This window comes from Lampetra fluviatilis, chromosome 28 (assembly GCF_964198595.1).
Source record: "Lampetra fluviatilis chromosome 28, kcLamFluv1.1, whole genome shotgun sequence".
Classification (NCBI taxonomy): domain Eukaryota; kingdom Metazoa; phylum Chordata; class Hyperoartia; order Petromyzontiformes; family Petromyzontidae; genus Lampetra; species Lampetra fluviatilis.
The window spans coordinates 3762262-3789238 of NC_136302.1; the positions used below are offsets into that span (position 1 = coordinate 3762262).

A 26977-nucleotide genomic window follows, 5' to 3' on the forward strand; every position below is an offset into this window, starting at 1 on the left:
ACGTTGCCAGGAATTTAAATCGACATTTGCCACTATTGCAACCAATTACCACTCTACACATTGTATGTAGTGCCTGAAATATGCGCCACGCGCGGGAGTCGGGGGCCCGTGTGCGCAGAGTACAGTGGGAGCATACGAGGTCGAGCTTGTTATTGTCGTCAAGATGCAAGGAGGAGGCCAGAGACGGGTAGGGGGCAATTAAGGACACAGGGCGCTGATTGGCTGGGATTTGTTATTGTCTAAATGCGACGCCACGCTGTCTGAGGACAGTAACAGGTGGTAGAGGGCGATTAAGGATGCAGGGCGCTGATTGGCCGGGAGGTTGTTGTCGTCGCTAAGTGGTGCCGCGTTGTCTGGAACACGTGGCGGGTGCCAGCGGGGGCTGGGGGCGAGGGGCGTCGCGGGGGACGCCACCTGATTAATTAGAGATTGGCTTGGGCATAAAGAAAAGGGGGTTTGAAGGAGACGGGAGTTCGTGCCTGGGAGGAGAAGCAGAATGTTGGAGCGGAAACAGCGGATGGAGAAGCAGTGGAGAAGTATAGGGTAGCAGTGGAGAAGTATAGGGTAGCAGTGTAGAAGTATAGGGTAGCAGTGTGACGGCGAAGCTGATAAAGAGCGGCTGAACTGTGACGGAGAGAGTGGAGAGGAGAGTCGACAGAATGAGAGACGCGGAGCGAGCGAGGCCGGCGGAACGCGGCGGCGAGCGAGCGGAGAACGCGCTGAAGGAATGTTGATCGGTATTAGCGGAATAAAGTGAGAAAGAAAAGCAAGAAGCTGTCATGTCGAGTTCAGCACTACATGTATACACACACACCATCATTACTTTTAATTCCAAAACATGTAAATGTTTCCCTTTACTGTATTTTTCTACATTAACATTTCTTGGAGCGGAAGAAGATTACATTAAAATGTTTAATACTGTCACGTAGAATATTTAGCTTTGTTTTTATGCGATTTGCAAGTTACAGGCAACGCAATCCTACAGAAATGTTAAACATTACAGTTTGATGTGCGTACTAAATGTTTAACATATCGTATAGTGTACCCATTGTGGTAGCACCAACAAGAATAAATACAGTAAAAATACCCACTTTAAAATGAAAATAGGGTCCCGATTACACCAGAAGATGCGTTTCTCAATCAAGTGCATGGTGAAACAACCTCGACACATTATGCGCAGAATAAATTATGTGTCGTTAACTCACGCTGACAACTTATGCCATCTTGCTGCATCTTGAAGCCACCGAAGCAGCTGCAGTTGTAGCCCTGGCTGCTCTCAAAGAGGTTCAGCTCATTGCACACCTGAGCGCATTTATTGTCCCCATCACTGCACTCGTCAACGTCTATAAAGTGAACGAGAAGCGAAATTAAGACGATGCTGAAAAGGACAAATTAACGCAATTGTATATACATAAAAAATATAACTATCTCGGCACACGCTGGATATCTAAAAATATAAACAGCTGCACACAGTATATCCTCTTATCTGCAGTGATGTTGTTGGGTAGATTGAATTTTGTGGTTGCGATTAACCACATTTACTTAACGTATACATTTTACAATAGGAAACCATAGGGCCATGGATAATAGGTTTCCACAAATCCTACAGCTTGTGGATAATAAAAGTCGTGGATAATCGGGTTGCAGATCATAGGAATTATACTTTAATTAACACAATCATCCATTTATAGATACCCAACTGATGATATCTGACTCCATATACGTGACTGTAATGTTGATAACAGGACACGCTAAATGTTAATGAAACAGTGTAAATCTACAGAAGTGTGTGTACTGACGGCATTTTTGGGTATAAATGATCAACAAGTGCAGCAGAACACCAATAATTCCAAATTTAATATTCTACGAATCCTTGTATTTCGCGGATAATTATAATTGTTGGTTCGCGATGCCCTTCGGTAATTCCGCGGCAAACCGCGGTGGATTCAAAATGCTTCACGAAAATGGAAATCGCAATCCGTGCAAGCAGGTGGGGCGAACGTGGGGACTGCTCTGTCGAGGTTTGTTGAGTAACAAAACGATACGCGTTGATAACGGATTTGCACAATTTGGGTTTGAGAAGAAACGAAACCACTCGCGGATGAATTTAGGCACGGTTCCCCTGTCATGCGCACATTTTTCACGGATGAATGGAATATTTCATCCTATTATCTGCATCACAAAACCGCGTGGGCGCAAAAGAACACATTGCACGGATTGTTTGGTCAAACCTGCGCGGTGTGCTGCTGATTACATGATTTATGACATAGCCTCTCAAATCAACACGAATTATTCGATTTCTGCTGTGCTGTATATGTGCAAACGAATTGCTGTAAGCATTGTGAAAGCAACCTCAGTTACTACTGTAGTGACAGAGAAAGGTCACTACTGTGTCGGCCCGTACGAAGGCTGGGGGCCCCAAGGGGGTGCCTGGGGGGTCGCGTGGTGGAGGGATCCGGACCCTCCCAGAGGTGGGGGAAGTGAGGCGTGTCCTGGGAAGGGAGGCGTGGCCTGAAGAGAGCCAGCCACGCCGGGGCGGAGCCAGCCACGCCAAACCAAATATAAGCGTGGTGTGAACGCAGAGCGAGCGCGGCTGTTGTACTGTACTCCAAGGTGAAGACATCTTCGGTCGTCAAGTCCCGAGTCGTCGTCCTGGGCCAGGCAGGCCGTTGCCTGCCTGGTCCAGTCTGTGTCGTGTTCCAGAGTGTTAGTGAGTTGAGGAAGGTGGTCACCACCTCATGTAGAGTGTTATATTATTTACCGTTTAATAAATAGTGTTGCCTCCAAGTTGCGTGTGTGTGCACCTAATTTGAACCTACTACATTTGGCGTCAGAAGTTGTGGAAATATAAATATTGCTAGGTGTTATCCTAGGGAAGTAAAATGGGCACACGAAAAACAAAGACAAAACTCATCTGGACGCCTTCGTACGACGGGGATGGTGTGACGACCATCCTTCGGACAGCCCCGGGGATGGCAGCCACGGTGACAGAGGGAGAGAGATGGCGCTGCACGCGGAGCGGCGGGACTGTCATCGCACCGCTGCTTCGCCGCCATCGGGAACGGAGCGATGGAGCCACGGGGAGAGGACACCGTCGTCTCTGCGGGGGCTGGCGGGGGGAGGCCCAGGCATGCGGGCCACGCGGTGGGGCCGCCAACTCGGTGGCTGAGCGTGGCGCGGTTCCCGCCAAAACGCCGCTCCCGCCAACTCGAGGGCTGGTCGGGGCGCGGTTCCCGCCAAAACGCCGCTCCCGCCAACTCGAGGGCTGGTCGGGGCGCGGTTCCCGCCAACTCGAGGGCTGGTCGGGGCGCGGTTCCCGCCAACTCGAGGGCTGGTCGGGGCGCGGTTCCCGCCAACTCGAGGGCTGGTCGGGGCGCGGTTCCCGCCAACTCGAGGGCTGGTCGGGGCGCGGTTCCCGCCAAAACGCCGCTCCTGCTGCCGAAATGCCGCTCCCGCCGACATCAACGCCTGCAGAGGGGGAGTTCCAGCCTTCTGCTCGAGCGCGAGAGGTGGATGGGTTCGCAAGAGCAGGCTGTGTTCACCATGCAAGATTCTTCGGGGTGTCCCAGTGCTCCACCTTGCCGCCCTCCACTATTCACAGTTTGCCAGGCGAGTCGTGACATGACAAGCACCCGGCCTCAAGAAAAATAATAATAACTTCACCCATCTTGCGTTTGCCGGGTTGCGATCGCGGGTGTTTTTTTTTAACTCGCTGGGTTGCGGAGCGTGTTCGTCCGGTTGTGTGCGTGATAAAGTGACGCGGCGACCATGCGGGTTTCTGCTTGTAACAAGTGTTGTTGTTAAATACGGCGTCGAGATCGGTATCTTCTGGGTGTAGTTAATGATTAATTCGTGTTGGTGTCCCGAGCTCCGTTGATATCCTGTATGTTGCCGTGTTAATGACTCGTGTTGTTACATCGTTTTGTTGCGAAATCGCCGTTGTTATTGTGTATACTGTTTGGAGTTTCGCTCGTGATTGTCACGTGTAACTGTAAGAAACTTTGATCGTCATTGTTGCCAAGGTACAGACCGTATGGAGCTTTGCTTGGAATTGTTAACAGTGTATGGAATGTTGGGTACTTGCTTGTGATTGTTTACTATGTACGGATTGTCTGGAGTAGTGATTGTGTGTGTTGCCATGTGGGGACTGGATGGAGCATTGCGCCAAATGATTCACTGTACGAATTTCATATACTGCATATACTGTATTAATCAATTTGGCGATTCTTGGGGTTTGTGTATAGTTTTTTTGCTCTCAAAATTCGAATGCCCTGAGTCCCATGGTTAATGTTGAAGGAGATTTTGAAATGACAGGTTCGATTCGTTTCAAACTCACTGGTTGGTTCCTGTCCGTTGTTGCACAGATGATGTCTTTTGTGCGAGAATGCTCCTTGTGTTCTACATGGATCGGGGGTCCGTTTCCGTTAATTGCCGTCAAATGGCGTTGCTCTCTCCACTCGGTTGGTACAGCTGCATGCTGCAATGCGAGTCTCGGAGATGATGTGTACGGATACGGGATGTGAGGTGTATTGTTGTGACCCATTGAATATTCGGGATCGTCACAAATTGTGCGTACCTGTTCGGCATTGGATCAGTTCTGTGGGGGATCATAATTCAAATTGTATGTGTTGTGATGGTGTTAAATTGCGATGGTGACATGCGCCCAGGGATTTGGAATTGTGCTGCTGGCTGTCACCTATCTTGGGGCGCAGGTCCTGACCAGGATGGCCCAGTGAGTGTTGCGTGTCTAACATGAACGTTGTGGTCCCGTCATGCAATGGCTGACGGCTTGACCTGACAGCCCGGAGATTGAAACACTCCGTGGCATGTCTAGCCTAGTGGGCTGTGCGCTCACATGGCTCGGAGAGTGTGGTCCCGTCATGCAATGGCTGACGGCTTGACCTGACAGCCCGGAGATTGAAACACTCCGTGGTATGTCTAGCCTAGTGGGCTGTGCGCTCACAGGGCTCGGAGAGTGTGGTCCCGTCATGCAATGGCTGACGGCTTGACCTGACAGCCCGGAGATTGAAACACTCCGTGGTATGTCTAGCCTAGTGGGCTGTGCGCTCACATGGCTCAGAGAGTGTGGTCCCGTCATGCTATGGCTGACAGCCTGACCTGACGGCTCGGAGGTTGAGACCCTCCGAGGCGCGTTGAAACAGTGGGCTGGAGATTCGTAAGGTTCAGGTGGAGTTGTCCTGTTACGTTGAGACTGTATCCCTCAGTTGTTAGGGTGCATGTTGTGCAGTGAGTGAACGATGGGTCGTTTCAGCTCGGTCGGTACAGCTATATGCTGCGATGCGAGTCTTGGAGAGAGACTGGGTTAAAATCCCACCGATATGGCCGACGCGTGCTGCTGGTTGTGACGCCGCGTCGGAAAGGCGGTGGGGTGGTAACATGGAAATCCCCCCCCGATATGGCCGACGCGTGCTACTGGTTGTGACGCCGCGTCGGAAAGGCGGTGGGGTGGTAACATGGAAATTCCCCCCCGATATGGCCGACGCGTGCTACTGGTTGTGACGCCACGTCGGAAAGGCGGGGGGGTGCTAATGGGTGACTGTCATTGCATGCGTGATTCTAACGGGTGGGGGGGCTGTGCTGGAGCGTAAGTGGGTTAGCCAGTTTTCATGTATAATTGTTGTTAATTCCCCGTTTTCTATGCGGTTCCCTTTTACCCTCGTCGATTCTGTATATATTACGTGATTGTATTTCTTATCGGTCGCCGGTCATTTATTGATGTTGTTGGTTCGGAGGCACACCTTTTCCATGTTTCACAGTTGTGTTACAGCCGGGGACGGCTGTGTGTTTATACAGGAGGGGGTGATGTAGTGACAGAGAAAGGTCACTACTGTGTCGGCCCGTACGAAGGCTGGGGGCCCCAAGGGGGTGCCTGGGGGGTCGCGTGGTGGAGGGATCCGGACCCTCCCAGAGGTGGGGGAAGTGAGGCGTGTCCTGGGAAGGGAGGCGTGGCCTGAAGAGAGCCAGCCACGCCGGGGCGGAGCCAGCCACGCCAAACCAAATATAAGCGTGGTGTGAACGCAGAGCGAGCGCGGCTGTTGTACTGTACTCCAAGGTGAAGACATCTTCGGTCGTCAAGTCCCGAGTCGTCGTCCTGGGCCAGGCAGGCCGTTGCCTGCCTGGTCCAGTCTGTGTCGTGTTCCAGAGTGTTAGTGAGTTGAGGAAGGTGGTCACCACCTCATGTAGAGTGTTATATTATTTACCGTTTAATAAATAGTGTTGCCTTCAAGTTGCGTGTGTGTGCACCTAATTTGAACCTACTACACTACTAAAAGGCTACATAGATAAGTTACCTGTTCTTTGCGTCACAGATACCCCATCATTGGAGTTATTCCCATGATCGATGGTTTTCACGTTGATGACATAGAGGACACCTGCTCTCAAATTATCAAACTTGGCGATGAGTAACCCATTTGGACTGATGGAAAGGGCAGAAACGTTTGCCGGAGAGATGAGCACTGAATATTGTGCCACGTCGCCCTGAGCGCTCGTCCAGACAATTTCCAAGGACTTGTTGGTCACTCCTTGACTGGTGAAGGTCACATTCCTTGCATTCCCTGGAACTGATGAGTACAAAACGATTTAGTATGGCGTTAACTATGGACAGGAAATTCAAACATTTGTGCCCTTCAAACCAGCATCCGGTTTGATAATAAGACACACGTCCCGATGTGTGTTGAACTTCTTTCGCACCCTACGTAGCCAACCATGCTAATCGGTTGTGCACGTTGGGAGAAGCTATACATTAAAAACTGGAATGTCACTGCCTCAATTTGTTGCTGTTGCGTGTTGTGGTTGTTTTTAACACGCGCCAACACGTGTTAAAATGTACTAACTCCAACAGGGGGGAAATATCACAATAGATGATATACCCTTATACAGTAAATGAATAAGCACTCGTGTTCATGAAATTATTTCATCACTCCATCTCCACTGGTTTTCCTTGTGGTGTGCATTGCTCTCTTTTGACTGGCGCTCCGTCACCAGTTTTGTGAATCGGCCATGCATGCTCACTTTATTCAACGGTTTTATTTAACTTCACTTGTGTTTGTCGTGGTCAAATTTTGTAATCAAAAGGTAGTCTACTTCCTGCTGTCCAATCAATTCCAAATTTTGCACACGTACTCAGCTCCGGTGACAATGCACGCCTATGTGAAAATCCTTTCAAGCAATAACAATTTTTGTATGGACGGCAAATTAATTATATATTTTTGTGAAGGTCAAAAAAACGCCGCGGTCCCTAAACTGTGGAATCTACTCGCACAAAACGCAGGTGCCATTGACGTACTGTACTTCTCGACCGTGAGTTAAACGAAGTTGTTAATAAAAGCGTTGTTTAAAAAAAAGTTTTTAAAGGAGTGTATCTTCAGTTAATCTGCTGTGTTTTCCTTTAGGAGGTGTTTTTTGGGTTAGATCGCGTAAATATAAATGTGTCGTTAAACCGACACCACCCGACACAGCCATTTAGTAAGGGTTGTCACGTAAACAATACGTGGCAATTAGTTACTACTTCAGCACATTGGTGTGTTGGAGAGTAAACCCCATTGATATTTACGTGATCTAACACAAAACACTTGTTTTATGTATGATATTGGTCGCGAAAGTGTACGTATTAAACGGGTTTGTGTTTGTTCCCTCATCCAAATGTGCCCTCCCGTGACGGTTTCAGTCTGTGAACATATCCCTATGCTTACCCGTCCATACATCAAAGATAGCAGCAAAACATATGGAACGCTTTTTTTGTTATACATCTATATCTCCATTTATCAAGTTAAAATTCACAAGAATTGCTCTATTCTGATGTCTTTCATTCATCGTTTTAATCCTGATCCACTTGCAATGATTACCCTGGGTATATACAACACAAAACAACACAAAAACGTGCACTGTGCATACAAAATGTTTTCGGGGCTTAAGCATTATGCAAACCCGCCAGTTCCTGAAGAACTGCAATGTGGCCATCTTGCATTAAGTTGAGCTAATTTGTCTAATCAACAGAGAGAGAACGGTAGACCAAGTTTGTCATTATTGACTCAGAAGAATATTTCACAGTACCCTAATTAATGCTCATTGCTGGCAGGCCTACTTCTGGAAAGCTCACATTCGTTGGGTATCAGTCCCCACTTCTACACTCTGGGGATACCCATACGATTACCTCAGAAAACAATAAATTCAACTCTGTAAATGACGAGTAATTTACAAATTTGCTTTTAAATTGTCTCTCCAATAGTTGTATTTTGTTTTGGACACGTATACGTGAGTTTTCCTGACGTTTGTTATGAGTATAACTTGTGGCACTCTGCAAGTGAAAGTTTCTTGTAGTTTTCATTGGTATTTATAATGCCTATGTTAGAAAATCTAATATCGTTAATACAGGAAGTACTTCCTTTATTAAGCACGTTCACAAACATATCTTAGGTGCTATGTAAAGCATATAATTCTTTCATCGCCTTGAGAAGCAACATTGTACAATTCATGATTGAAATACAGTATATAACATTTATGGTATTATATATGAAGGATGATCATCATGTAAGTGATCTGCTGTGATCTACAGTAAAAAAAAAATCATACACATTACGTTGATTTTTCAAATACGTATTCTTCTTCGAGCATACATTTTTTTTTGCAAATACTATACAATAGTTATGTATCATACTATACAATAGTTATATATTCTAACCATCGAACAAAGAGGATCACTGCATTGCGCGCTTTCAGATGCACTTTTGCGGCCGTCTGGAATGCTCTTCCGATATTAGGAAGCCACTGCAGCTGTGCACTTTTTAATCTAGATTGAAAACTAATTTCCTTGGAACTGCCTTTTGTATTTAGTTTATTGTCCTTTCCCCGCACCTCTGATTAGCACAGAAGTTCAACATAATAAATATTGTTTGTGTACAATATTGACATAAAAAAAATGTCCCTCAAATCGGCTAAAATGGCTTTGATGTAGTTGGGTGTAAATACCTGTCCTCGCAGTCACAGACACTCCTTCACCAGAGAGATTTCCTTTCCCAATGGCTTTCACAGTGATGATGTATAGGACTCCGGGTCTCAGCCCAGCAAACTTGGCATTGAGTGAACCATTCGGGCTAACAGCAATGGAGGGTGAATCTCCAGGAGAGATTAATGCCGTGTATCGTTCAACATCTCCCAGAGCACTCAGCCAAATGACTTGCAGAGATGTGTTTGTTACTCCTCCACTGGCAAGAGTTAGATTTCTTGGCAAACCTGGTACTGGAAAGTTGCATGTAAATAAACAACATACATTATGGGTAACTAAACATAGTCTTAGATGGTGCTCTATTGTTCATTGTAGAAGTTTTATGGATATATGACGTAGTAATATGTACATTTTAAGCACTTAATATATATTTCATATCACCAATGAATTTCCCAATTGTATTATCATAAACTTGTGGAATGAACGTAGATATAGGCGAGCTCTCACATTATCTCTAGAGGGTTAGCCACATTTAAAATTACCTATGGGATATTAATGTTATTATGCAATAATATACAATTCACACGATAATTTATGCAGCACAATAATTGGTGTTCACATTGAGACCATCAACCGACTCCTGTACATTTCAGAACATGGTTTAACAAAAGGTGGATATCCACATTTTAAATCGAGATCTTAACACTGCTAGTGGAATAGTCAGACATAGGTCCTTGCCTCAGACAGACTGAGGCCAAGTCATGTTTACATAACTAACCTGGAGATGTTGTAGATGGCGATGCTGTTGTGGTTGGCGATGTTGAAGATGTTGTTGAAGATATTGTTGAAGCTGTTGTTGGAAGAGTGGTTGTAGTTGGGGTATATGTTGTTTGTGACACTATTGTGGTTGGAGATATTGTTGTGGTTGATGGTGATGCTGTTGTGATTGTTGTCAATGTTGTTGGTGATGCAAGTGTGGTGGGGAGAGATTTTGTGGTTGAAGATGCTGTTGTGATTATTGTCGGTGTATTTGTGGTGGATTGTGAAGTTGATTGGGTGGTAGTATCCAATGTTGTAGTTGGTGTGGTTGTCTGCGGTGTGGTTGTTGTCAAATTTACAGTGGTTGTCTCTGTTGTCGGTATATTTGTGGTGGATTGTGAAGTTGATTGGGTGGTAGTTTGCAGTGTTGTGGTGGGTGTGGTTGTCTGCGGTGTGGTTGTTGTCAAATGTACAGTGGTTGCCTCCGTTGTTGTTGGCGTTTTTGTGGTGGATTGTGAAGTTGTGGTAGGGGCTTGGGTGATTGCTTCTGTGATTCTGGTAGCTTGTTCTGATGAAGTCGATAGTGTGGTGGCTTGATGTGTTGTGGTTGTCTGCGGTGTGGTTGTTGTCAAATGTACGGTGGTTGTGTCTGTTGTCGGTGTATTTGTGGTTGTTTGTGAAGTTGATTGGGTGGTAGTTTGCAATGTTGTGGTTGGTGAGGTTGTCTGTGGAGTGGTTGTTGTCAATTTTACGGTGGTTGTCTCTGTTGTTGTTGGTGTATTTGTGGTGGATTGTGAAGTTGATTGGGTGGTAGTTTCTTTTGTTGTGGTTGGCATGGTAGTTTGCGGTGTGGTTGTTGTTAATTTTACAGTGGTTGTCTCTGTTGTTGTCGGTGTATTTGCGGTGGATTGTGAAGTTGTGGTAGGGGCTTGGGTGATTGCTTCTGTGATTCTGGTAGATTGTTCTGTTGAAGTCGATAGGGTGGTGACTTTCTTTGTTGTGGTTGCCTGTGGAGTGGTAGTTGTCAATTCTCTAGTGGCTGTTGCAGGTGCAGTTGTGGTGGATTGTGCTGTTGAAGTCGATAGGGTGGTGACTTCCTTTGTTGTGGTTGCCTGCGGAGTGGTAAATGTCAATTCTGTAGTGGCTGTTGTAGGTGCAGTTGTGGTGGATTGTGCTGTTGAAGTTGATAGGGTGGTGACTTCCTTTGTTGTGGTTGCCTGCGGAGTGGTAGTTGTCAATTCTGAAGTGGCTGTTGTAGGTGCAGTTGTGGTGGAGTGTGCTGTTGAAGTCGATAGGGTGGTGACTTCCTTTGTTGTGGTTGCCTGCGGAGTGCTAGATGTCAATTCTGTAGTGGCTGTTGTAGGTACAGTTGTGGTGGATTGTGCTGTTGAAGTTGATAGGGTGGTGACTTCCTTTGTTGTGGTTGCCTGCGGAGTGGTAGTTGTCAATTCTGAAGTGGCTTTTGTAGGTGCGGTTGTGGTGGATTGTGCTGTTGAAGTCGATAGGGTGGTGACTTCCTTTGTTGTGGTTGCCTGCGGAGTGGTAGTTGTCAATTCTGAAGTGGCTTTTGTAGGTGCGGTTGTGGTGGATTGTGCTGTTGAAGTCGATAGGGTGGTGACTTCCTTTGTTGTGGTTGCCTGCGGAGTGGTAATTGTCAATTCTGAAGTGGCTTTTGTAGGTGCGGTTGTGGTGGATTGTGCTGTTGAAGTCGATAGGGTGGTGACTTCCTTTGTTGTAGTTGCCTGCGGAGTTGTAGTTGTCAATTCTGAAGTGGGTGTTGTAGGGGCAATTGTGGTGGATTGTGCTGTTGAAGTCGATATGGTGGTGACTTCCTGTGTTGTAGTTGCCTTTGGAGTGGTAGTTGTCAATTCTGAAGTGGCTGTTGTAGGTGCAGTTGTGGTGGATTGTGCTGTTGAAGTCGATAGGGTGGTGACTTCCTTTGTTGCGGTTGCCTGTGGAGTGGTAGTTGTCAATTCTGAAGTGGCTGTTGTAGGTGCAGTTGTGGTGGATTGTGCTGTTGAAGTCGATAGGGTGGTGACTTCCTTTGTTGTGGTTGCCTGCGGAGTGGTTGTTGTCAATTCTGTAGTGGCTGTTGTAGGTGCAGTTGATGTGGATTGTGCTGTTGAAGTTGATAGGGTGGTGACTTCCTTTGTTGTGGTTGCCTGCGGAGTGGTAGACGTCAATTCTGAAGTTGCTGTTGTAGGTGCAGTTGTGGTGGATTGTGCTGTTGAAGTCGATAGGGTGGTGACTTCCTTTGTTGCGGTTGCCTGTGGAGTAGTAGTTGTCAATTGTGAAGTGGCTGTTGTAGGTGCAGTTGTGGTGGATTGTGCTGTTGAAGTCGATAGGGTGGTGACTTCCTTTGTTGTGGTTGCCTGCGGAGTGGTCGTTGTCAATTCTGTAGTGGCTGTTGTAGGTGCAGTTGATGTGGATTGTGCTGTTGAAGTTGATAGGGTGGTGACTTCCTTTGTTGTGGTTGCCTGCGGAGTGGTAGTTGTCAATTCTGAAGTGGCTGTTGTAGGTGCAGTGGTGGTGGATTGTGCTGTTGAAGTCGATAGGGTGGTGACTTCCTTTGTTGTGGTTGCCTGCGGAGTGGTAGATGTCAATTCTGTAGTGGCTGTTGTAGGTGCAGTTGTGGTGGATTGTGCTGTTGAAGTCGATAGGGCGGTGACTTCCTTTGTTGTGGTTGCCTGCGGAGTGGTAGATGTCAATTCTGTAGTGGCTGTTGTAGGTGTAGTTGTGGTGGATTGTGCTGTTGAAGTTGATAGGGTGGTGACTTCCTTTGCTGTGATTGCCTGCGGGGAGGTAGTTGTCAATTCTGAAGTGGCTATTGTAGGTGCGGTTGTGGTGGATTGTGCTGTTGAAGTCGATAGGGTGGTGACTTCCTTTGTTGTAGTTGCCTGCGGTGTGCTAGATGTCAATTCTGTAGTGGCTGTTGTAGGTGCAGTTGTGGTGGATTGTGCTGTTGAAGTTGATAGGGTGGTGACTTCCTTTGTTGTGGTTGCCTGCGGAGTGGTAGTTGTCAATTCTGAAGTCCCTGTTGTAGGTGCAGTTGTGGTGGATTGTGCTGTTGAAGTTGATAGGGTGGTGACTTCCTTTGTTGTGGTTGCCTGCGGAGTGGACGTTGTCAATTCTGAAGTGCCTGTTGTAGGTGCAGTTGTGGTGGATTGTGCTGTTGAAGTTGATAGGGTGGTCACTTCCTTTGTTGTGGTGGATTGTGCTGTTAAAGTCGATAGGGTGGTGACTTCCTTAGTTGTAGTTGCCTGCGGAGTGGTAGTTGTCAATTCTGAAGTGGCTGTTGTCGGTTCAGTTGTGGTAGATTGTGCTGTTGAAGTCGATAGTGTTGTGACATCCTTAGGTGTGGTTGCCTGCGGAGTGGTAGATGTCAATTCTGTAGTGGCTGTTGTAGGTGCAGTTGTGGTGGATTGTGCTGTTGAAGTTGATAGGGTGGTGACTTCCTTTGTTGTGGTTACCTGCGGAGTGGTAGTTGTCAATTCTGAAGTGGCTGTTGTAGGTACAGTTGTGGTGGATTGTGCTGTTGAAGTTGATAGGGTGGTGACTTCCTTAGTTGTAGTTGCCTGCGGAGTGGTAGTTGTCAATTCTGAAGTGGCTGTTGTAGGTGCAGTTGTGGTGGATTGTGCTGTTGAAGTCGATAGGGTGGTGACTTCCTTTGTTGCGGTTGCCTGCGGAGTGGTAGATGTCAATTCTGTAGTGGCTGTTGTAGGTGCAGTTTTGGTGGATTGTGCTGTTGAAGTCGATATGGTGGTGACTTCCTTTGTTGTAGTTGCCTGTGGAGTGGTAGTTGTCAATTCTGAAGTGGCTATTGTAGGTGCAGTTGTGGTGGATTGTGCTGTTGAAGTTGATAGGGTGGTGAATTCCTTTGTTGTGGTTGCCTGCGGAGTGGACGTTGTCAATTCTGTAGTGGCTATTGTAGGTGCAGTTGTGGTGGATTGTGCTGTTGAAGTTGATAGGGTGGTCACTTCCTTTGTCGTGGTGGATTGTGCTGTTAAAGTCGATAGGGTGGTGACTTCCTTAGTTGTAGTTGCCTGCGGAGTGGTAGTTGTCAATTCTGAAGTGGCTGTTGTCGGTTCAGTTGTGGTGGATTGTGCTGTTGAAGTCGATAGTGTTGTGACATCCTTAGGTGTGGTTGCCTGCGGAGTGGTAGATGTCAATTCTGTAGTGGCTGTTGTAGGTGCAGTTGTGGTGGATTGTGCTGTTGAAGTTGATAGGGTGGTGACTTCCTTTGTTGTGGTTACCTGCGGAGTGGTAGTTGTCAATTCTGAAGTGGCTGTTGTAGGTACAGTTGTGGTGGATTGTGCTGTTGAAGTTGATAGGGTGGTGACTTCCTTTGTTGTGGTTACCTGCGGAGTGGTAGTTGTCAATTCTGAAGTGGCTGTTGTAGGTGCAGTTGTGGTGGATTCTGCTGTTGAAGTCGATAGGGTGGTGACTTCCTTTGTTGTGGTTGCCTGCGGAGTGCTAGATGTCAATTCTGTAGTGGCTGTTGTAGGTACAGTTGTGGTGGATTGGGCTGTTGAAGTCGGTAGGGTGGTGACTTCCTTTGTTGTAGTTGCCTGCGGAGTTTTAGTTGTCAATTCTGAAGTGGCTGTTATCGGTGCAGTTTTGGTGGATTGTGCTGTTGAAGTCGATTGGGTGGTGACTTCCTTTGTTGTGGTTGCCTGCGGAGTGGTAGAAGTCAATTCTGTAGTGGCTGTTGTAGGTGCAGTTGTGGTGGATTGTGCTATTGAAGTTGATAGGGTGGTGACTTCCTTTGAGGTGGTTGCCTGCGGAGTGGTAGTTGTCAATTCTAATGTGGCTGTTGTAGGTGCAGTTGTTGTGGATTGTGCTGTTGAAGTCGATAGGGTGGTGACTTCCTTTGTTGTGGTTGCCTGCGGAGTGGTAGTTGTCAATTCTGTAGTGGTTGTTGTAGGTTCAGTTGTGGTGGATTGTGCTGTTGAAGTTGATAGGGTGGTGACTTCCTTTGTTGTAGTTGCCTGTGGAGTTGTAGTTGTCAATTCTGAAGTGGGTGTTGTAGGTGCAGTTGTGGTGGATTGTGCTGTTAAAGTCGATATGGTGGTGACTTCCTGTGTTGTAGTTGCCTTTGGAGTGGTAGTTGTCAATTCTGTAGTGGCTGTTGTAGGTGCAGTTGTGGTGGATTGTGCTGTTGAAGTCGATATGGTGGTGACTTCCTTTGTTGTAGTTTCCTGTGGAGTGGTAGTTGTCAATTCTGAAGTGGCTGTTGTAGGTGCATTTGTGGTGGATTGTGCTGTTGAAGTCGATAGGGTGGTGACTTCCTTTGTTGTGGTTGCCTGCGGAGTGGTCGTTGTCAATTCTGTAGTGGCTGTTGTAGGTGCAGTTGATGTGGATTGTGCTGTTGAAGTTGATAGGGTGGTGACTTCCTTTGTTGTGGTTGCCTGCGGAGTGGTAGTTGTCAATTCTGTAGTGGCTATTGTAGGTGCAGTTGTGGTGGATTGTGCTGTTGAAGTCGATAGGGTGGTGACTTCCTTAGTTGTGGTTGCCTGGGGAGTGGTAGACGTAAATTCTGAAGTGGCTGTTGTAGGTGCAGTTGTGGTGGATTGTGCTGTTGAAGTCGATAGGGTGGTGACTTCCTTTGTTGCGGTTGCCTGCGGAGTGGTAGATGTCAATTCTGTAGTGGCTGTTGTAGGTGCAGTTGTGGTGGATTGTGCTGTTGAAGTCGATATGGTGGTGACTTCCTTTGTTGTAGTTGCCTGTGGAGTGGTTGTTGTCAATTCTGAAGTGGCTGTTGTAGGTGCAGTTGTGGTGGATTGTGCTGTTGAAGTCGATAGGGTGGTGACTTCCTTAGTTGTGGTTGCCTGCGGAGTGGTAGATGTCAATTCTGTAGTGGCTGTCTGTGTTGTATGTGCAGTTGTGGTGGATTGTTCTGTTGAAGTCGATAGAGTGGTGAATTCCTTTGTTGTGGTTGCCTGTGGAGTGGTCGATGTCAATTCTGTATTGACTGTCTGTGTTATTGGTGCAGTTGTGGTGGATTGTTTTGTTGACATCGATAGGGTGGTGACTTCCTTTGTTGTGGTTCCCTGCTGAGTGGTAGTTGTTAATTCTGTAGTGGCTGTCTGTGTTGTTGGTGCAGTTTTGGAGGATTGTTCTGTTGAAGTCGATTGGGTGGTGACTTCCTTAGTTGTAGTTGCCTGCGGAGTTGTAGTTGTCAATTCTGTAGTGGCTGTCTGTGTTGTAGGTGCAGTTGTGGTGGATTTTTCTGTTGAAGTTGAAAGGGTGGTGACTTCCTTTGTTGTGGTTGCCTGCGGAGTGGTAGTTGTTAATTCTGTCGTGGCTGTCTGTGTTGTAGGTGCAGTTGTGGTGGATTGTGCTGTTGAAGTTGATAGGGTTGTGACTTCCTTTGTTGTGGTTGCCTGCGGAGTGGTAGTTGTCAATTCTGAAGTGGCTGTTGTAGGTGCAGTTGTGGTGGATTGTTCTGTTGAAGTCGATAGAGGGGTGACTTCCTTTGTTGTGGTTGCCTGTGGAGTGGTCGTTGTCAATTCTGTATTGACTGTCTGTGTTATTGGTGCAGTTGTGGTGGATTGTTCTGTTGACGTCGATAGGGTGGTGACTTCCTTTGTTGTGGTTCCCTGCTGAGTGGTAGTTGTTAATTCTGTAGTGGCTGTCTGTGTTGTTGGTGCAGTTTTGGAGGATTGTTCTGTTGACGTCGATTGGGTGGTGACTTCCTTTGTTGTGGTTGCCTGCGGAGTGGTAGTTGTTAATTCTGTCGTGGCTGTCTGTGTTGTAGGTGCAGTTGTGGTGGATTGTGTTGTTGAAGTTAATAGGGTTGTGACTTCCTTTGTTGTGGTTGCCTGCGGAGTGGTAGTTGTCAATTCTGAAGTGGCTGTTGTAGGTGCAGTTGTGGTGGATTGTTCTGTTGAAGTTGATAGGGTGGTGACTTCCTTTGTTGTGGTTGCCTGCGGAGTTGTAGTTGTCAATTCTGTAGTGGCTGTCTGTGTTGTAGGTGAAGTTGTGTTGGATTGTTCTGTTGAAGTTGATAGGGTGGTGACTTCCTTTGTTGTGGTTGCCTGCGGAGTTGTAGTTGTCAATTCTGTAGTGGCTGTCTGTGTTGTCGGTGCAGTTGTGGTGGATTGTTCTGTTGAAGTTGATAGGGTGGTGCCTTCCTTTGATGTGGTTGCCTGCGGAGTGGTAGATGTCAATTCTGTAGTGGCTGTTGTAGGTGCAGTTGTGGTGGATTGTGCTTTTGAAGTTGATAGTGTGGCGACTTCCTTTGTTGTAGTTGCTTGTGGAATTGTCGTTGTCAATTCTGAAGTGGCTGTTGTCGGTGCAGTTGTGGTGGATTGTGCTGTTGAAGTCGATAGGGTGGTGACTTCCTTAGTTGTTGTTGCCTGGGGAGTGGTAGTTTTAAATTCTGAAGTGGCTATTGTAGGTGCAGTTGTGGTGGATTGTGCTGTTGAAGTCAATAGTGTGGTGACTTCCTTTGTTGTAGTTGCCTGCGGAGTGGTAGATGTCAATTCTGTAGTGGCTGTCTGTGTTGTATGTGCAGTTGTGGTGGATTGTTCTGTTGAAGTCGATAGAGTGGTGACTTCCTTTGTTGTGGTTGCCTGTGGAGTGGTCGTTGTCAATTCTGTATTGACTGTCTGTGTTATTGGTGCAGTTGTGGTGGATCGTTCTGTTGACGTCGATAGGGTGGTGACTTCCTTTGTTGTGGTTGCCTGTGGCGTGGTAGATGTCAATTCTGTAGTGGCTGTCTGTGTTGTAGGTGCAGTTGTGGTGGATTTTTCTGTTGAAGTTGAAAGGGTGGTGACTTCGTTTGTTGTGGTTGCCTGCGGAGTGGTAGTTGTCAATTCTGAAGTGGCTGTTGTAGGTGCAGTTGTGGTGGATTGTTCTGTTGAAGTCGATAGGGTGGTGACTTCCTTTGTTGTGGTTGCCTGCGGAGTGGTAGTTGTCAATTCTGAAGTGGCTGTTGTAGGTGCAGTTGTGGTGGATTGTTCTGTTGATGTCGATAGGGTGGTGACATCCTTTGTTGTGGTTGCCTGCGGAGTGGTAGTTGTCAATTCTGAAGTGGCTGTTGTAGGTGCAGTTGTGGTGGATTGTTCTGTTGATGTCGATAGGGTGGTGACTTCCTTAGTTGCAGTTGCCTGCGGAGTGGTAGTTGTCAATTCTGAAGTTGCTGTTGTAGGTGCAGTTGTGGTGGATTGTTCTGTTGATGTCGATTGGGTGGTGCCTTCCTTTGTTGTGGTTGCCTGCGGAGTGGTAGTTGTCAATTCTGTAGAGTCTGTCTGTGTTGTTGGTGCAGTTATGGTGGATTGTTCTGTTGATGTCGATAGGGTGGTGACTTCCTTTGTTGTGGTTGCCTGCGGAGTTGTAGTTGTCAATTCTGAAGTGGCTGTTGTAGGTGCAGTTGTGGTGGATTGTTCTGTTGATGTCGATAGGGTGGTAACTTCCTTAGTTGTAGTTGCCTGCGGAGTGGTAGTTGTCAATTCTGAAGTGGCTGTTGTAGGTGCAGTTGTGGTGGATTGTTCTGTTGATGTCGATTGGGTGGTGCCTTCCTTTGTTGTGGTTGCCTTTGGCGTGGTAGTTGTCAATTCTGTAGTGGCTGTCTGTGTTGTAGGTGCAGTTGTGGTGGATTGTTCTGTTAATGTCGATAGGGTGGTGACTTCCTTTGTTGTTGTTGCCTGCGGAGTGGTAGTTGTCAATTCTGAAGTGGCTGTTGTAGGTGCAGTTGTGGTGGATTGTTCTGTTGAAGTCGATAGGGTGGTGACTTCCTTTGTTGTGGTTGCCTGCGGAGTGGTAGTTGTCAATTCTGAAGTGGCTGTTGTAGGTGCAGTTGTGGTGGATTGTTCTGTTGATGTCGATAGGGTGGTGACTTCCTTTGTTGTGGTTGCCTGCGGAGGGGTAGTTGTCAATTTTGAAGTGGCTGTTGTAGGTGCAGTTGTGGTAGATTGTTCTGTTGATGTCGATTGGGTGGTGCCTTCCTTTGTTGTGGTTGCCTGCTTAGTGGTAGTTGTCAATTCTGTAGTGGCTGTCTGTGTTGTTGGTACAGTTATGGTGGATTGTTTTGTTGATGTCGATAGGGTGGTGACTTCCTTTGTTGTGGTTGCCTGCGGAGTTGTAGTTGTCAATTCTGAAGTGGCTGTTGTAGGTGCAGTTGTGGTGGATTGTTCTGTTGATGTCGATTGGGTGGTGCCTTCCTTTGTTGTGGTTGCCTGTGGCGTGGTAGTTGTCAATTCTGTAGTGGCTGTCTGTGTTGTAGGTGCAGTTGTGGTGGATTGTTCTGTTAATGTCGATAGTGTGGTGACTTCCTTTGTTGTAGTTGCCTGCGGAGTGGTAGATGTCAATTCTGAAGTGGCTGTTGTAGGTGCAGTTGTGGTGGATTGTTCTGTTGAAGTCGATAGAGTGGTGACTTCCTTTGTTGTGGTTGCCTGTGGAGTGGTCGTTGTCAATTCTGTATTGACTGTCTGTGTTATTGGTGCAGTTGTGGTGGATCGTTCTGTTGACGTCGATAGGGTGGTGACTTCCTTTCTTGTGGTTGCCTGTGGCGTGGTAGATGTCAATTCTGTAGTGGCTGTCTGTGTTGTAGGTGCAGTTGTGGTGGATTTTTCTGTTGAAGTTGAAAGGGTGGTGACTTCGTTTGTTGTGGTTGCCTGCGGAGTGGTAGTTGTCAATTCTGAAGTGGCTGTTGTAGGTGCAGTTGTGGTGGATTGTTCTGTTGAAGTCGATAGGGTGGTGACTTCCTTTGTTGTGGTTGCCTGCGGAGTGGTAGTTGTCAATTCTGAAGTGGCTGTTGTAGGTGCAGTTGTGGTGGATTGTTCTGTTGATGTCGATAGGGTGGTGACATCCTTTGTTGTGGTTGCCTGCGGAGTGGTAGTTGTCAATTCTGAAGTGGCTGTTGTAGGTGCAGTTGTGGTGGATTGTTCTGTTGATGTCGATAGGGTGGTGACTTCCTTAGTTGCAGTTGCCTGCGGAGTGGTAGTTGTCAATTCTGAAGTTGCTGTTGTAGGTGCAGTTGTGGTGGATTGTTCTGTTGATGTCGATTGGGTGGTGCCTTCCTTTGTTGTGGTTGCCTGCGGAGTGGTAGTTGTCAATTCTGTAGAGTCTGTCTGTGTTGTTGGTGCAGTTATGGTGGATTGTTCTGTTGATGTCGATAGGGTGGTGACTTCCTTTGTTGTGGTTGCCTGCGGAGTTGTAGTTGTCAATTCTGAAGTGGCTGTTGTAGGTGCAGTTGTGGTGGATTGTTCTGTTGATGTCGATAGGGTGGTAACTTCCTTAGTTGTAGTTGCCTGCGGAGTGGTAGTTGTCAATTCTGAAGTGGCTGTTGTAGGTGCAGTTGTGGTGGATTGTTCTGTTGATGTCGATTGGGTGGTGCCTTCCTTTGTTGTGGTTGCCTGTGGCGTGGTAGTTGTCAATTCTGTAGTGGCTGTCTGTGTTGTAGGTGCAGTTGTGGTGGATTGTTCTGTTAATGTCGATAGGGTGGTGACTTCCTTTGTTGTTGTTGCCTGCGGAGTGGTAGTTGTCAATTCTGAAGTGGCTGTTGTAGGTGCAGTTGTGGTGGATTGTTCTGTTGAAGTCGATAGGGTGGTGACTTCCTTTGTTGTGGTTGCCTGCGGAGTGGTAGTTGTCAATTCTGAAGTGGCTGTTGTAGGTGCAGTTGTGGTGGATTGTTCTGTTGATGTCGATAGGGTGGTGACTTCCTTTGTTGTGGTTGCCTGCGGAGGGGTAGTTGTCAATTTTGAAGTGGCTGTTGTAGGTGCAGTTGTGGTAGATTGTTCTGTTGATGTCGATTGGGTGGTGCCTTCCTTTGTTGTGGTTGCCTGCTTAGTGGTAGTTGTCAATTCTGTAGTGGCTGTCTGTGTTGTTGGTACAGTTATGGTGGATTGTTTTGTTGATGTCGATAGGGTGGTGACTTCCTTTGTTGTGGTTGCCTGCGGAGTTGTAGTTGTCAATTCTGAAGTGGCTGTTGTAGGTGCAGTTGTGGTGGATTGTTCTGTTGATGTCGATTGGGTGGTGCCTTCCTTTGTTGTGGTTGCCTGTGGCGTGGTAGTTGTCAATTCTGTAGTGGCTGTCTGTGTTGTAGGTGCAGTTGTGGTGGATTGTTCTGTTAATGTCGATAGGGTGGTGACTTCCTTTGTTGTTGTTGCCTGCGGAGTGGTAGTTGTCAATTCTGAAGTGGCTGTTGTAGGTGCAGTTGTGGTGGATTGTTCTGTTGAAGTCGATAGGGTGGTGTCTTCCTTTGTTGTGGTTGCCTGCGGAGTGGTAGTTGTCAATTCTGAAGTGGCTGTTGTAGGTGCAGTTGTGGTGGATTGTTCTGTTGATGTCGATAAGGTGGTGACTTCCTTTGTTGTGGTTGCCGGCGGAGGGGTTGTTGTCAATTCTGAAGTGGTTGTTGTAGGTGCAGTTGTGGTGGATTGTTCTGTTGATGTCGATTGGGTGGTGCCTTCCTTTGTTGTGGTTGCCTGCGGAGTGGTAGTTGTCAATTCTGTAGTGGCTGTCTGTGTTGTTGGTGCAGTTATGGTGGATTGTTCTGTTGATGTCGATAGGGTGGTGACTTCCTTAGTTGTAGTTGCCTGCTGAGTGGTAGTTGTCAATTCTGAAGTGGCTGTTGTAGGTGCAGTTGTGGTGGATTGTTCTGTTGATGTCGATTGGGTGGTGCCTTCCTTTGTTGTGGTTGCCTGCGGAGTGGTAGTTGTCAATTCTGAAGTGGCTGTTGTAGGTGCAGTTGTGGTGGATTGTTCTGTTGATGTCGATAGGGTGGTGACTTCCTTAGTTGCAGTTGCCTGCGGAGTGGTAGTTGTCAATTCTGAAGTTTCTGTTGTAGGTGCAGTTGTGGTGGATTGTTCTGTTGATGTCGATTGGGTGGTGCCTTCCTTTGTTGTGGTTGCCTGCGGAGTGGTAGTTGTCAATTCTATAGAGTCTGTCTGTGTTCTTGGTGCAGTTATGGTGGATTGTTCTGTTGATGTCGATAGGGTGGTGACTTCCTTTGTTGTGGTTGCCTGCAGAGTTGTAGTTGTCAATTCTGAAGTGGCTGTTGTAGGTGCAGTTGTGGTGGATTGTTCTGTTGATGTCGATAGGGTGGTAACTTCCTTAGTTGTAGTTGCCTGCGGAGTGGTAGTTGTCAATTCTGAAGTGGCTGTTGTAGGTGCAGTTGTGGTGGATTGTTCTGTTGATGTCGATTGGGTGGTGCCTTCCTTTGTTGTGGTTGCCTGTGGCGTGGTAGTTGTCAATTCTGTAGTGGCTGTCTGTGTTGTAGGTGCAGTTGTGGTGGATTGTTCTGTTAATGTCGATAGGGTGGTGACTTCCTTTGTTGTTGTTGCCTGCGGAGTGGTAGTTGTCAATTCTGAAGTGGCTGTTGTAGGTGCAGTTGTGGTGGATTGTTCTGTTGAAGTCGATAGGGTGGTGACTTCCTTTGTTGTGGTTGCCTGCGGAGTGGTAGTTGTCAATTCTGAAGTGGCTGTTGTAGGTGCAGTTGTGGTGGATTGTTCTGTTGATGTCGATAGGGTGGTGACTTCCTTTGTTGTGGTTGCCTGCGGAGGGGTAGTTGTCAATTTTGAAGTGGCTGTTGTAGGTGCAGTTGTGGTAGATTGTTCTGTTGATGTCGATTGGGTGGTGCCTTCCTTTGTTGTGGTTGCCTGCTTAGTGGTAGTTGTCAATTCTGTAGTGGCTGTCTGTGTTGTTGGTACAGTTATTGTGGATTGTTCTGTTGATGTCAATAGGGTGGTGACTTCCTTTGTTGTGGTTGCCTGCGGAGTTGTAGTTGTCAATTCTGAAGTGGCTGTTGTAGGTGCAGTTGTGGTGGATTGTTCTGTTGATGTCGATTGGGTGGTGCCTTCCTTTGTTGTGGTTGCCTGTGGCGTGGTAGTTATCAATTCTGTAGTGGCTGTCTGTGTTGTAGGTGCAGTTGTGGTGGATTGTTCTGTTAATGTCGATAGGGTGGTGACTTCCTTTGTTGTTGTTGCCTGCGGAGTGGTAGTTGTCAATTCTGAAGTGGCTGTTGTAGGTGCAGTTGTGGTGGATTGTTCTGTTGAAGTCGATAGGGTGGTGTCTTCCTTTGTTGTGGTTGCCTGCGGAGTGGTAGTTGTCAATTCTGAAGTGGCTGTTGTAGGTGCAGTTGTGGTGGATTGTTCTGTTGATGTCGATAAGGTGGTGACTTCCTTTGTTGTGGTTGCCGGCGGAGGGGTTGTTGTCAATTCTGTAGTGGTGTTGTCTGTTGTTTGTTCAGTCGAGGCTGTGAAAAGACAGTATAAACATCAACAAGCATCATATTACATATGCAATGGCTACAAACACCTTCCCTCTTTTCATTATTTCATGATTGGAGAGTCAATTTATTCAAGAAGACTTATTTGCAATGGTGACCTGGTTTACGAAGTGGAAAACGTTTCCGTGTAAGTCAGTATTATATTTGCATAGCTGATGTATATACATGGAATGCAGGTGCTCCCCAAGGAAAATATTAACATGTAAGAACAGATCAGTAGAGTGCATCAGGGAACACAGTAAGGACAATGGACCACGCCTATAGAAATAATTAATGAAGGGTGTTTGCAATGAAAGTGCGAAAAGGGGGATAGGGGATTGGAGGAATACCACTAAAAGATATAGATTTATGGGAAAGAGGAGAATTGGAAAGAGGTTATCCTGCATAAGAGGGTGGAAGTCGAACCCGGTGGTCTCTAGGGAAGGGAAGGCTGGTCGTCACAACCATGTTCGTGCCCTACACGTGTTCCTATTAGTTCTGTTGGAACAATAAAGTTCCCTTACCAGGCCGACTCGTGTGGACCCCCTTTCACTGCAAATTAAAACCGTGGTGCAGCATGAACTAATATGGAAATGTTTCTAATATTTGCGTTTAGTATTGATGAATGGACATTGATTAAAATATAGTCATAACTCTCAGAAACGTTTCTCGCAAATGTGACGCTTGCCTTATATTGCGTTGGTTATAAATCTGGCTTGTTTAATCTAGTGAAACTCAACTGCAGTTCTCTCTTTCTTGCTTTACTTAGACCAGTGGCTCTTATCCCGGGGTTCACGCACCCCGTTGGGGTGTGAGATGCCCTTTCTGGGGGTGCAAGATATGGCCAATTTTTTTAGAAGGTAAATCATCGAAACTCAAATTAAGCACGGGCACGTAAGTACAACTACTTTGTTTCATCAAATTTATGTATTTACATTAAACATGTTTTTTACACACTTTTATTGGACTTGCCTCGTCTGTTTATATTCTTTCAAATCTTTGATGCTTAATATATTCGGATTTACGAAGCCTAACAAGCCGAAATTTTCTACCCAGACTTGTTTTGCGTAACAATTAAATGTTTCATTAAAAAAAGACTGGTCCAGGTCCTGCCGATCCTGGTCCTATTCGTGTTATTTTACTTAATTTTTTATAATTAATACTCCCACATTTTACCCCCCCCCCCCCTCTTAAATCACGGATGGTTGTGCGCAGCTATTCGGGGAACATATTGTCCAATTATAGTGGATGTTGGGGAGCCTCTGACCAATGAAAGGCGCGCGTTCCAAGTCAGGGTGATTTGTTATTCGGCGTTAAGGGTTATAGTGATGCTGCTCTTAACAGTTAACATCTTTTGTATGCAGGAGGTTGTGGGTTTTATGCTGACCCTCACGCCTGTATACTGTATTTGGAGTTTGCGTTTTCTCCCCATTATCGTGTGGGGTTTTTACTCCACATTTAGAAACATGTCCTTCGAGTATTTGGCTGCTATAAATTTCCACATAATAAACCACTTAATTGGCCTCTCATTTGTGGCCAGGTCGCTTCTGAAAAACAGCTATATAGCTCTCGTGGGCCTTACCTGGTAAAATAAAATAGACCTTAAATATAGTTTTCAAGGTAAAATAAATTCGGTTAAAAGCAAGTTTTTCAATGCAAACACTTTTATTTGCACTCAAAAGTAGAAAATCAATTATTATCACCCCATAAATTTTGAAAATTTGATGTGCTAAATAAAAGGCGAGGGTTAGTGGATCAAACATGATAAAATGTTGCTCAACTTCCCTTCATGTGGGCAACAAGGTGCAATACTCTGGCTTGCCAGCAGAATGCAGTACAGCAAGTGTAGACTGAAATCTGTTTTGTTTGAGGTATGTAAGTCCACGCGTAAGAAAGTTTCCACCAGGTGCTCCAGATTGCTCCCACATGTATAAACACTCATTAATTAGCTGAAACCATTTTAATATATAAAGAAATGCAAACTAATTGTCGGTGCCTGCTCTCAGCTTGGCAGCATTCCAGCTTTTCTGTGGATCTACGGCAATTGTGAGGTGTAATTTGTATGAACGACACTATATCAAAATAATTGTAAGATTATTATGAGTGTTTCTCCTTGCTCAACCAAGGTACAGTATAGATACTATATTCTATGGTTCTTTCGGTAAAGTCACGTAGATCGAAAAAATAATAAATAAAGTGATAAAAAATATCACGTTTCCATCGCAACACAAGCGGTCGTCATCAGGAACAGGGAGGTTAGCCTCTAGTCTAAAGGCAAGCTGTTAAAAAAGGCTAATGGTAATGTAGGAGAAAGCTCCGGCAGAAGGTCTACACCAATCATAGAGCTGTTTATAAAGGTTTAGAGATGGGCGGGGCAGCTAATGTTAATGTAAGAGAAGACTCCGACACCGTCAGTAGGTTTACACCAATCAAAGCCTTGCACCTCACTCCACACACCCACACTGCTGACGGTGGAGGTTGACAAGAAAACACATATCACGTCATGACCCAAAGTGGTTGATGACATCTTTCCAATGATTGCTGAGCTTATAACCATCTTCTTGATTGAAATTGTGTCTGTGTCTGCCAATATGGCTGGCTTCATGAACGAATCTTTGCTGCCGTCCATAAATGACGTCCCGCGATTTTGGCCAATATTTACCCCCCCCCCTCGTCATACGGCGTCACAAAAAGGCAGACCCCCCTCAAAAATGACGTCACAAAGCTCTGCCCCTCCCCCTAAAACCATATATCCATTTTGAAAATAAAACTTGCTTCAAATCACTTAACTATTGTCATTGTAGTGCGTATTTAATGTGGCGCTGCACTCTGATGTTGTAGGAGAAAACACGTTTTAAAAAGGAGGCGTTGGAAAGCTGAAATTTAGCATAACATTCACTTGAAAATATTCAACGTCTAACTAAAACTGCAGATGTTCAGAATATTATATTGAAATTATCTTATAATAATAAAATATTAAAAGTAGTTATAACTATAAAAAAAATACTTTAAACTTTGTAGTAGAGCGAAGCAAAATGGAGAGTACAATTATAACAATGAAAAGCCCTGGTAGAATCATTAGAATAAAAATGTTTAATAACAACTATTCAAAAATGTTACAAAATGTATGCTTCTCCATTCTCCCATGGAGAAGCAAAATGCTCCTTCATGGAATAAATAAAATGTGACCTTAGTAAATTTAAATAATCAAATAGTTAATAATTAAATTTGTGTTATAACAATTCTATTTGATTAATATTTATTTAAAGTTGCGCATTTTTACGTGACGTCACATTTATCAAACCCCTCCTCCCCCCCCTGGTCACGCATCGTCACAAATGTCAGACCCCCCCCTCCCCCCTCTAGGTGCGTGACGTCATTTATGGACGGCCCCTTTGTTGATAGCCAGTAGGCTTGCAAAGTACCATCGTCTTAGAAAAATCAATTTCCTGTGAGCCAGCTGCATTAAAATAATGATCAGCCACGGCAGAAGTATTGGTATAGAATACTGCTAAGCCAAATGACTTTGTTACTTAAATGACTGAATATGATAAATGATGATAGTTATGATTATTAATATGAGAATATAGTGACCACTATGACACTGCTGCTGCAGCTGATGATGATCCACTAACCACAAAACCACCTTCGGCCACCAAAACTTGCCTGCAACGCACTGGTTTACGCTATGTAGTAGCGCTAAGCACAGCAGGTGTCACTGAACCGTTTGCTGTGGCCAATACAGAAGAACTTCAGTAATCCACATTAGGGATGAACGATTTGGGGAAAATATCTAATTGAAAATTTTCTAACAGATATTGCGATTTGATTTGCGATTACATTTTTTTAAGTCAAGCTTCAGTTCAATATTGACTGTGTAATAGATTTAAAACATGTGATGGAGATTACCACATGATATTATCAAAATATGAACTGCTCTATATATTAAAATGCAAGGATGAGAAAAATATATTAATTGCATCCAACATGTACTTATTAAAATGCTTTAATTGAAATAGAACAATCCAACATAGCACAATAGTTAA

At 45.8% G+C, this 26977-nt stretch overlaps 2 protein-coding genes across 2 annotated transcripts; both read right to left on the minus strand.

Moving 5' to 3' along the window:
* Window positions 1-290: 290 nt before the first annotated feature.
* LOC144942653 (uncharacterized) lies at window positions 291-10560 on the minus strand. The gene is made up of 3 exons (XM_078869451.1): window positions 9744-10560; window positions 1206-1343; window positions 291-382 (listed from the first exon to the last, which is right to left on the minus strand). Exons 1-3 carry the CDS (start codon window positions 10558-10560, stop codon window positions 291-293), a joined length of 1047 nt encoding a protein of 348 aa, XP_078725577.1.
* A 2441-nt stretch (window positions 10561-13001) lies between these two features.
* Window positions 13002-23399, minus strand: LOC144942654 (uncharacterized). Its single transcript, XM_078869452.1, has 5 exons — window positions 23358-23399; window positions 19978-21150; window positions 18243-19014; window positions 14590-15089; window positions 13002-13046 (listed from the first exon to the last, which is right to left on the minus strand). Exons 1-5 carry the CDS (start codon window positions 23397-23399, stop codon window positions 13002-13004), a joined length of 2532 nt encoding a protein of 843 aa, XP_078725578.1.
* Between the last annotated feature and the right edge of the window lie 3578 nt (window positions 23400-26977).